We start from the raw sequence: 12323 nt of genomic DNA, 5'->3' as shown, positions 1-12323 counted from the left end.
ATACAAATCCAGCTAATGTCAGCATACTGGTGTCTGGTAGATACATGTCCAGGTAATGTCAGCATACAGGTGTCTGGTAGATACAAGTCCAGCTAATATCAGCATACTGGTGTCTGGTAGACACAAGTCCAGCTAATGTCAGCTGTCTGGTGTCTGGTAGACACAAGTCCAGTTAATATCAACTGTCTGGTAGATACAAATCCAGCTAATGTCAGCATACTGGTGTCTGGTAGACACATGTCCAGCTAATGTCAGCATACAGGTGTCTGGTAGATACAAGTCCAGCTAATTCAACATACTGGTGTCTGGTAGATACAAGTCCAGCTAATTCAGCATACTGGTGTCTGGTAGATACAAGTCCAGTTAATATCAGCTGTGTGGTAGATACAAGTCCAGTTAATGTCATCATACTGGTGTCTGGTAGACACAAGTCCAGCTAATGTCAGCTGTCTGGTGTCTGGTAGACACAAGTCCAGCTAATATCAACTGTCTGGTAGATACAAATCCAGCTAATGTCAGCATACTGGTGTCTGGTAGACACAAGTCCAGCTAATGTCAGCATACTGGTGTCTGGTAGATACAAGTCCAGCTAATGTCAGCATACTGGTGTCTGGTAGATACAAGTCCAGCTAATGTCAGCATACAGGTGTCTGGTAGATACAAGGCAATTAACTGCAAATGTGAAAGCTCATAGTCATCCAGACTGCATGGTTTTCTGAAGGATAAATTATACGCTCATTAAGGCATACCTGTTTACAGTCCTGGAGTGCTGAGACGTGGCTGCAGTTCTCTTTCTTCGCTATCTCTTCATTATTTTCTATGTTACTGGAAGCAAGTCCTTCACTTCAACCTCATTTTGGGGTGCACACTTGTCTAAAATGCAGCTCATGCTATCAGGATTCTTTGGGGTGTGCTGACCACTGTCCAGGCACTCTTGACACCAGAAGGGAGCCAGCAGTCAGCAGATCTGGATCCAGGAGCTGCCTCTTCTACTCATTCACAATCGTGAAGTTACTCTTCAGGATTCTCATATATGGCGCTGTAATACATTCACGGTTTAGTTCAAAGATATAACTGAATGAAATACTGAACGAATGGAGTAGATTTTTCAACATAAACTCTAAGTGCATATATAGTACTACTCAAATCTTCAGGGCATGCTCCTCTTGGTGTAATTCCTCCTTAAGGAGCATTTTCCTAGACTTAAGATCTTGGGGCATTATACATTCATAGATTTGATAACTAAACTATGAAATATGAGTATCTGTATTTTGCTAATCTATCTGAGAATAATCCTTTTCAGGGATCCTTCAGTTTTTAGCTGTTTCACATTGTGCCTTGTAAGTTCTTCGATTTAGGATAAATTCCAAAATACAGCTGAAGTCCTCTTCTGTGATTAAAGCATATGTGCTTTTAAAATGGTTTCACTGTGACTTTGCTTCTTAGATGATTCCCAGCAAGGATTTTGTGTTCCAGATAACACTTACAGACTAGAAAACTCCGTGTCCCACTTTGTGTTGGCTCCTTTATACTCCATTGTATTTATTCTTTACAGCTTTCTACCAGCAGATAATAGTGTTCATATATTCCATTGTGTGGTTGCTAGAATCAGAGTTCTTAAGTAAATTTGACAAATTTATTTAACTACTTTCTGTTGGGGGCCTTGAACCCCATGTGAGTAGGTATTTCTGACTTACATGCCTACACTCCAAGGGATGGACCTTTGGAGAAGTGGCAACACCTCACACACATTCTTTTAAGTTCAAATGTCATGCAATCTCCTACTTGTTATAGTGGCATTTTTTCTGAGAAAATGGATGTCGTTCCATCTTAAAGATAGAAAAGGAGGGCAAGTGTCCCAGCTGTAAAAGCAGACGAGCGGAAATGCAGCTCAGCCTTGATCGTTTCAGATGTCTTTCTCATGTTCCCATGTATCTTAGATAGCTGCCATCGTTTTCCGTATGACTTTTGTGTCCGGTTTGAGTATTAGAGCTTGGAACCTTTGAATATTGCATATTTCTGGAGAAATCATTTAAATGACAATACATTTCTTTGCCATAACATTTCAACCTGTAGGTGGCAAAGGCAATACAGAAATCCAAAAATTTGTCTATGTGCTGCTGGGAATAAATCAATAGTTTTTCTGCTCCCACCAAAATCGCAGTATTGTGAAGAAATGACTAAAATACAAGATAGGCTCATAATAAGACCTTAATATAGCAGCTATGCTGAGCATTTAAAACACCTGTTTCAATTCGATGTGTCCGATAGTATTGTTTCAAGTACTACAGTGTGATGATGGACATATGACATTGATTGAAAAGTAATAGTAATAAAAATGATTCAAATAAGCCATCCTACTTCTGGATGCTATATAACGGAGTAAAGCTGGTAGAATTAAAATTATTCTGAATTTGTTATCCCTTCTTATGCATTCAACAGAACACACCCTTGTAGTCTTTAGCTTGTTTCTAAGATTTATTCTTATTGTTATGATGTCTTGTGTGTATGTGCATTTGTGTGGAAGATTGTGTGTTTGAGTACAGTTGTCTGTGGAGGACAGAAGACAGCATCAGAGCCCCGGGAGCTGGAGTTAGAGGTAATTGTGAGCCGTTTAATGTGAGTGGTGGAACTGAACTTTGGTCCTTTGTAAGAAGAGCAAACATTTTAAACCACTGAGCCATTTCTCCAGCTGGCCCTGTACTTTAATATCCATCTATATTTATTTAATATCTATCATCTGTCTTTCTTTATATGTTGATATCTTCCTGTATATGTTGAATACATATCATGTATACGTATATCTGTGTTTCAATACTGAAGGAAGATTTATGGTAGATTTCAGCATGCTTATTGAAAGAAAAGGCTGGTTCGTTTTCATCTCTTCACCTCCCACTTCCTCTTTGTGCTTCATCTTTCAGAATCCACCAAGGTATACTATTTTTTTCACCATTTCTAGCTGGTATATGTAGTGGAAATTTAATCATTAAGTTAACAGATGTAAAGAAATGTCTACACTACAAAAAACCCAACTCTTTTATTCTGATGAAAATTAACGGCACTCATTCAGTAAAATTAGCTTGACATCTCGGCTCCATGTGATGATCTAGTTGCTCAAGCAGTGACTCATAAGTAAAATTCCTGCCTACAAGGTAGTTATATTTTAACAGGAAAAGAGAAAATGCATATGTAAACAAATGTGTAGAGGAATGGATGGGACTGTTTCAGGTTACAAGAGTATGAATGATGCCATGGGGTTTTGGAAGAATGATTCTGGAGGTGATGGCCTGGATTCTGGAGGGCAGAGTTTCAGGAAATGACCTCTGTGGGTAATTACAAAAACCAGAACGCCACACAAAGTCTGAAGCAGACTCTAAAGTGCAAAGCAAAGTTTTATAACTAGATTTGGCATAAGTTGGAACAAGAGACCGAGTTGGAAAGTCAGGTGTAAAATCAGAAATGGTACCCGCGGTTAGAGAGGCTGAGCAAAGAGATTGTAGGGCTTTTCTTCTTCAGCAGAAAACTTGCAATTTACTCTCCCTCCTCCGAGTGGGGAAATTCAAGATTTTAAGCAATGGATGCTGTGGTGGTGTAACATGATTGACATTTTATAAAGACCATTCAGGTCTCTAGAAGGAGAGCACAGGCCTTAGTATATCCTAAAAGATACATTGTCACAGTAGGTTTGCTTGTCAGAGTCTTTGCCATTGTATGAATCCTGGGTTTGTACAGAGACAGGTCATGATTAGGCTTTTAAAATATTTTGTCAGATGTGATGTTCATTTCTGCAGACATATCTACAGCTAAGATGAGGTTGGGTGGTGGATCCCAGGCCCCAGATTCTACTTCTACAGTGTCCTTTGTTTTTACATTATCTTTCGTAGACCAGTTAAGCTTACTTTCTGTTTTCACGAGGAATTTCTTTTTCTCATAGCAAGTTTTATATTCTGGCTTGATTACAAGTCACATTTTTTTTTCTTAAGGGAGGGAGTGAAGGGGCCACAAAACATATCCAGAAGTCTAATTCTCCGTGACTTAACCGAAATAAGTAGCACAGAGGTAAAGGGTGAGAGACTTTCAGTCCTCCAGTTTGAAAACTTCACTTCAGCATCCTTGATTGCCAAGGTTACCATTTCTCAGTTATCCCACATCCCCCGTGTTCCTCGCAAGCTCCTGCTGCTCAGGCAGCAATTTTAAGGTTTCATCTTCGGTGTGCATTTACCCATTAGTTTGCAGTTTCTGTCCACTTGGTTTTTGTGGTTGGCAATTCGCTGAAATTTTACTGTTTTTACGGATGAATCTGACAGTTCTAATCTGTAGGGGAAGACTTTCGCTTGCAATCTAGTGGGTAGAAAATAGCAAAGAGGGCTGTCTCCTCCGCGGCCCTTGTACAAGGGTGAGAAGAAATGGGACTCTCAGCTTTGCCCCTCTTTGTTTATGTCTGTTTGTCAAAAAATTATTAATCTCCCCATTATACAATTTTGCTCAAATTCGGTTAATTGTTCAAGTCATAAGAAAGCCAGAGAATTGAGTTCTCACTCTTTTTCTTCTTTTCAGTTTGCCTTTTCCCATTTCTCTGTCTCCTCTCGGTCTGTTCCCATTTGCCTCCTAATTGCACGCTAAAGAGATAATTGACATACACTTGCTTCCTCCTTGTGTTAAAAACTACAGACTATATTTGGCTAAAAGGTTCTTCAAATATTCAACAAACATGCATTTTCCAATTATTAAACTAGAAATTGGATCACACCATGCATATGCTATGAGTCACCGTCTCTGTAGATAGAATCCTTATATTAGACTGGATTGAGATTAAAAAGGATGGACTGTAATGCAGTACTGAACGGCCATTGCGGCAAAATGATATTCAATACGGTCTTGAATAAATCCTATAGGAGCAATCCTACACTGCATGATGACAAGTGAATTCACGTTAGTCAACTGGGGCGTTCGGGGAGAGTCACTGGGAATTGAGGGCAGGTGTCAGCTGACAAGAAGGGAGATTTTGGTGCAGGCCACAGAGGAAATAGAGAAATGAAGAGGAAGAGCACAAGATTAGGGTCAGAAAATCCTCTGAAAAGGACTATGCTTTTTTTTTTCTTTCTGAGACTGGAAGATCACATGAAGCTTTTAAGCAAGGGAACCTCATCATGGCTACTGCTTTCCTAAGGCATAGAGATTGCATTATCTTCAGTTGACAATATTTAACCAAACTCTGAATATTACAGTGTAGCTGGGAAGCACAGATACACACTTTAAATATGTGTGTGCAGGGGTAGGAAATCTGAGAAGATCAGATATACACTTCAGCTTGTGTGAGAAGGGTACTGTATAGTCGGAAATAGGAGGGACATACTGCGGCCAGTGAGAAATTTTGGTGACATGCCTTGTTTTATCGTAGTAAAGTAGGTAAAGTGTGTAACTTAAGAGATACAAATTGGGTATGATTGACGGACTGGACAGAGTATTGATGGTATGAGAGGAGGAAAATAATACTGTTAACACTTCCAGATGTTGACCTACATTCTCATCTCTCGCTTTCCTATGACAGCTTGACAGCTTTGTGGGTATCTCTCTTTCCTTGCGTCTTGTCACCAGCTGTCTTTGGTGGGTGTGCAATGGGATGGGAAAATGATGGATGGTTGGCCTTGTGTCGGAGATCATTTGTATTGGCGAAGCTGTTATCAAGAATTATGCTAAGCAGCTCTTGCTGTCTAATGACTTTTGCTCCGTGTTATGTTACACAAGCGCTGCTATGGAATTATGGGATTGGATGTGGAAGGGGAGGCACAGGGGCTGAAAAAATGAAATCAAGAGGATTTCAATCAAAACCAAGAGAGCTAAATGTTACAAAATAATATAATTAAAGATTAAAACCAAACATTTTGTTTACTGAGAGTGTTTTAGGCCAGGCTATTATTATAGCTCAGGGTTTCTCTAAAAGATTTTCCAATGATGCTACTATGGTACTCTGTAAAAAGATATTCTGGAAAATGCTTCAAAAGAGACTTATTTAACAATATTCTTCTTAAAAACTTTATTCGATAATAAACTCCTTAAATTTGCTGAATCTGGAAACTTGTTTTAAAAATACATTTACCCAAGTCATCTTTCCCTAATGATGAACTAGCATTACATGGGGCCAATGATTTAGAGATCATAGTTAGGGAAATGTCAGTCTAATATATAATCAAATATTTGTGTTTAATATATATTGTGAATATCAAAAATTACATGGACTCCTTCATTTATTCTTAATACCAGTTATAATTATGATAAATATTATTTAAACCCATCCCTACTGCCAATAAAATATAGTTATAAAGTAATTTATTCAAACTTACATAGCCAATAAACAAGAAACTTGATTTTAGACCTATTGAGCAAGTTTAAATGTTCAAATCTCTCTCCCTTTGTGCATTATCTTTGACATGTGACAAGGGGGGTCACATGTTTTATATAAATATACCAAGCTATAGTAGAAGAAACTTAAGCGGAGTACCCCAGTAGTTACAGGAAAAACTTGAAAGCTATGGATCCATGGTGTGGGAGAATTGTCTGTAATCTGTCAATCATGTTTTAAATAAATGCTGATTGGCCAGGCAGGAAGTATAGGCAGGAAAACCAGTCAGGGAGTAGAGGTGATGCAATGAGAACAGGAGAATTCTGGGAAGGGGGAAGTTGATTCTGCCCACTCCTGCCCAGATCACCAAAGCAGCAGGATGTGATCTGCCCCACTGAAAAAGATACTGAGCCACATGACTAACACAGATCAGAAAAATGGGTTAATCAAGATGTGAGAATTAACCAGTGAGAGGCTAGAGCTAATGGGCCAATCAGCTTATAATTTATAGAGACCTATGTGTGATTTTCTTTGGGGCTAAACAGTTGTGGGGTACCGGGCGGGACAGAAACCCCCAACAAGCAGGCCCGTTCATGTTACAGATCCAAAATAAGTAAAGTCGTGTAAGGGTCACTGTATTATTTATTTGTCTAGTTGCTGTGACATAATATCTGTCAAGAGCACTGTAAGGGATGAAGGGTTTGCTTAGACTCAGAGTTCAGGGGTACAGTCCATGTCGGTGGGGAAGTCATGGCAGCAGGCGCCTCAAGCTTCTGATCACATTTAGGTCAGGAAACAAGGGTGATAAATTCTCTTGTTCAGTCCACTTTCTTCTTTTAAAGGCCATGATGCCAGCCAATGAAATGTTGTTATCTAAAGATAAATCTCAGCACCTCAATTAATTTAATCTAGGTAAGCCCTCATAGTCTAGTCAGTGTCTGTCTCCTAGGTAACCCTGCCAAGATGACGTCAACCATTACAGTCATAATCAGGAACCCAGAGAATGGATCTGAACCCTGAGACTAGGGAATTGATGTTTTTAAATCTTTGAACTTTTCTTTCCACCACATGATATATATACTTTCTGAAGTTAGGAAATATTAACACATATCCATATGAAAACATACACTGTAGTATCAAGCCATTTTTTTCATGCATTTCTCCATGTAAAAGAACACTTTGAATTGTATACTCAGATTTGTTCGCTACCCCAGGTCATGGATTGGAAGATGGGTTGTATTGGCGGTAAAGCTGTGACAAAAGTAATTCAGTGACCTCAAGGGGAAGAAGCATCGGGCATGGCCAGGAAGAAACCCAGAACGCTGTTAGAAAGAAGACAAACCAGAGTCTGTAGGCTCAGCTAACGTTCAGTTAGATGTAGGCTCTGAATTTGGAAGGTACCGGGGAAGTTGTGCATATTGTCCTTCTTATAAGAGCATCCACACAGAATATACTCACTTTTGTTCTGCTTCTGCCTAACCACTGCAGTAGCTTAAATAAGGATTTTTGAATTATGTCATTCTTGGTTTGAATATTCCGTCATTAAATATGACCTTAAGAAAATTTCTAAGTTGTATCAGCTACAAAATGAGGGTAGACGTTTTATTCTGAAGAACAAGAGAAATAATGTCTAAGATGCTTGACAAAATAGATGTTCAATGTTTTGACAAAGAAGTAGTCACCTTTTTTCCTTTCCTTAATTTTATGAGTTCAATTTGAAAATGTTAATATTTTTTAATTTTGATTTTTTTTCCATTTTCTCCTACTACTGGTAAAGCACAATAAGTTTAATTTAACAGCATTGAGTCTCCCACTACAGAGTGGTACATATTAGTTTGGCAAGATTAGCTGGCTACAAGAAAACTGTGTTACTGGGCTCTTTCCAAAATCCCACCTCAAATAATAAATTTGAAATGACTTTATTTTGAGCAGAATTCATCTAAGCAATGAACATTTATTACTTTGTGTATATGTATATGGGCATATACATGCCATAGAACATGTGTGTATGTATATGGGTGTACACATGCCGTAGAACATGTGTAGAAGTCTGAAAATGAAGAAAGAACCTTCAGGGAGGGAAAGTAAACAATGTTGTTAGAATTGCCACGACCAATTTCCTTAATAAATTGCATTTATGTTTATATGAACAAGGAAATGTCAAGATTTCCAAGTTGTTTTCAGTTGATAAAAATGGGCAAAAGCAAATTGTTGCTTGATTCTTGAATCATATAAAAATGGCTTTGTTTGGAAAACTTCTATTTCCTCTTCACAGTTCTTATATAGTTGGGCATGGTACCTCATACATGTAATCCTCATTCATATTTGGGAACCTGAGGTAAGAAGTATATGAGTTCAACACCAGTCCACGCTCTATAACAAGACCCTGCTCCAAACCACAATGACAAATACCACAACCGCAAATAACAGGAATAAAAACAAACTAAACATAGTAACATAGTTTATATAAATAGAACCTTCAATGTGAGAAATTCAAGTTTCCTGGGGCCAATTATGTCACGGTGTCATGAAAGACTTGCATGTAGTACAATTACAGAAATGCGATGATGATATGTTCTTAGGATATTGTCTTGCTTTTGTGTCACAGGATGAGTGAGAGATACTTACAGAAAGCCACAAAAGGAAAGCTGCTGATGATCATTTTTATCGTGACCTTGTTGGGGAAAGCTGTTTCCAGCGCCAACCATCACAAAGGTGAGCTCTGCGCGGCCTGCACTGTCTGTGTGAGAGGCTTCCTTTGAACGGAGTGCGATAGGCTGTCTTCACTGGTCTGCTCAGTTTTGTTAGGTGTGGGCTCCCCCTAGCAATTTTCGTTTTCTCCCAGTGAAAATGCAGAGAGCTGGCTTCGAGTTGACTTTGAAAGGAGAAGCATGGTGTTTTCGGGATGACGACTGCCAGGTCTGCAAATATTGTCCAGTGAGTGCAAAATTCCGTCGTCCCTCCATTTTTAAGGATAGCGATGTTAAAATGTTGACTTGGGGTGTAATAAAGATGAATTTCAAACTGCCCTTATTTTCATAAAGAAAATGTTTTTCATGGCACATATATTAATCATAGGTATACACTATCTGCCAAGTGTTCCTTTAGGTTTTTGTAGACCATGTCTTTTTTGGCATTGTGCCTTTGTGCCCGTCATTTGGACACCGTTTCTATCATGATCCTCAGTAGGCTCTGTCCTACCACGGAAAAGTGAGACTATTTGTCTATATGTGTGCACTGTCAGCTCAGAATCACTCCCTTCTCTCCTTTCTTGCCATTAGACTCAGCATAATGAATGGCTGCCTTTTCCAAATGAGTTTAAATGGGGCTATTTCTCCATTACATCTACTGTAATCAAGTCCTCATAACCTGTAAAATCTAAAGTCAATTTAGATTTTTCTGTGAAATATGGCTTTGCTCTTCAATTCTCTGTCCACCATGAAGGCTAGCCATTTCCTTTCTTATTCTGTTTTGGGGTAAAAGAGGAATTAAGAGTGTGTTGGATTTGCTAACACTTAAATTTTTTACACACGTGCATTTAATTAGCCTTGAATGGAACATTAACACAGAGAGATGAAAGATGCGGTGTGGGAATTGACATAGATATAACAAACCCCTTCCTTTGCCTTAAAAACAAATGAATAAGACTTTACATGAAGGAGAGTTTTGTGGAGATTTTGTTTTAATTTGGAATTCTGTTTTGGGGCTATAAGAGGCATGTTTGTTTGTAAATGTACATTTTTTCTTTAAGTTAGACCACGTTCTGTCAATCAAACTTTTAAACCTCTTAAAATAATTGTTATCTTGGTTGGCTTTGCTGTTGATGTGGTACAAAACTCTGATGACAGCAACTTAATCGCAATTCCATGTTGTAGTTGATTGTCGTCGGAAAGTCACAGTCGAAGCAGAGTGAGGGGGCTGGTCACATTTCCTCTATAATGAGTATAAAGCGAATGACACCATAAAAGCCACATTTAAGAATCCTTAAGTCATGCTGTACAGTGCTAGCTCCAGAACTGCTAGCTCTTCTTACTGCGTGTTAACTTGATACGTTACATATTTCTTTCTTTATGTTATTTGCACATTTTGAAAGATATTTATTTAAATCATGTGGGTACATGCTTATCTGTGAGTGTAGGTGCCTATGTAGTCCAGAACACAGCCTCTGCTATCCTGGACCTGGAGTTCCAGGTGGTTGTAAGCTGCCTAAACTAACTGCTGGGGACTGAACTCAGAACCTCTAGAAGAACAGCAAATACCTTTTCCTGCTGAGCCATCTCTCTAGTCTCACAGCATAAAACACTGCATTGTATAAGAAAATGTCAACCACTAAATGGAATCCACTGTGCGGCAGAGAGTTCAGCTTATTCTCTATTCCATTTCTTCCTTGCCATTTGTTTGGGTAAAGTTTTATGAGCGATTTCTCTTTTTCTTTGTTGCTTTCTCTCTCCTCCTTTCTTTTCTTCTTCTCCCCACTCATTCTTTTTGTCTCGAGTTATTTCACACACAGAATTAGAAGGGCAATGTAAATACCAATTGTTTAGCACCATAAAAATGAACACAGCATTCTCAACGACAAGTTGGGAAGTATACCCCTTCTAGTGCTCTTGAACCAACTGTGTCTGCAGACTGACTTCATCCCACGCTCCCGTAGTGTACTAGCCTAATCATTGTTCTCAATGTTCCGTTTAGAATGCCTTTATATTAACAATAACCTCTTCATGTGAGCATGAATGCACATTTCTAACAGCAATTTCCTTAGCTTGGGTAGTTCTTGAATTTGTGTACACAGTATTAGGCAGTAAGTATTCAATTGTAATTTTGCTATTTTTCCAAACAGTGCTTTTAAGGTATGTTATAAAGTATAACACATCGATCTTCCACAGTTGATCCATGTTGCTTGAAGTTACTGCAAACATACTAAAAACATAGACATTTTACATTCTATTTTCTTCCTGTTTTGAACAACAATTTAGTAGTAAGTATTATTGCACATTGCTTTCAGTGCACATGTGCTGAATGGTGTTCTAGTCTAATAGCACAGATAAAGTTGCTCTGAATATTTCCTTTTTGTCTTTTTGTTCCTGCTCTCTGTGTTTCTTCTTCCATCCTGAATATATCTCATTTTTATTATTTTGTTCATATATTGGTCGATTTATTAATTTTCAAAAGACCAACTTTACTCTTACTGTTCCTTTCAAACAATTATGCATTTTCTTATGTAAGTTATGTATTTTATTCTGCCCATACAGTTATTCTTTTAGTACTATGAATTTACTTGTTTTTATGTGGCTGATACTTTAGTTACATCTCTTTCATGCCATCACCTGTGTTAGGGCCTTTGCCCTTCACTGGGTTTCCAATGCTTCTTCTATAAAATCCCCAGGCTACTTAACTTCCTCAGTTAGGCAAGAAATACTTGCGGCTGTTTCCTATTATAAAGGCAAGACCTTAGAGATAGATATCTGGTGTATCTACCCTGGAATGATGAAATTTGCATTCTAGATAATAATAGGGCGAGAACCTAGGATCCATTCCAATCTGGGCTCAGTGAAGCAAAACAAGATTTACTCTTTGGGGTATGGGAGCACAATGGCTATTTCTTTCTTGCATCTAACAAATCTTTTATTCTTTGTCACTCTCCTGTGCATGTCCCCTCTTCATTACATGAACATGTCTTGATGAAATTTAGGCAAGCCAGGCTGATTCAATTACAATAAGAAACCAGTCTCTGGTTCCTAACACCTTGGTGAGTACTCAAGGCAAAAATATTTAAAGTAACCTACTGTCACTGAAGAACATGCTAGCTAGATACTAGCTCATCTAATCTTCGTAACAGTTGATGAGAAGGATACTATTGCATAACAGCTTTTATTTATCAGAATCTGATTAGTAAATGTTGCAAGTGGGATTCAAATTTGGCAGCCCTGCTCCATGTCACCATGACATATCTGGTGCTGAAATCCTTCACTACTGGGTC

At 38.4% G+C, this 12323-nt stretch overlaps 1 protein-coding gene across 1 annotated transcript in view; it reads left to right on the top strand.

Annotated features, from left to right (window-relative positions):
• The first annotated feature begins 8946 nt into the window (after positions 1–8946).
• Tafa2 (TAFA chemokine like family member 2) overlaps positions 8947–12323 on the top strand; it is a 93512-nt gene continuing 90135 nt past the window's right edge. The window contains exon 1 of the mRNA XM_042054246.1: positions 8947–9058. Coding sequence (XP_041910180.1) covers positions 8953–9058 — 106 coding nt within the window. The 5' untranslated portion in view covers positions 8947–8952. The remainder of the gene's footprint in view (positions 9059–12323) is intronic.

Source organism: Arvicola amphibius, chromosome 17 (assembly GCF_903992535.2).
Source record: "Arvicola amphibius chromosome 17, mArvAmp1.2, whole genome shotgun sequence".
NCBI classification, from domain to species: Eukaryota; Metazoa; Chordata; class Mammalia; order Rodentia; family Cricetidae; genus Arvicola; species Arvicola amphibius.
Note: the sequence above shows the minus strand (reverse complement) of the source record. Positions and strands in the feature narration are given on the sequence as shown.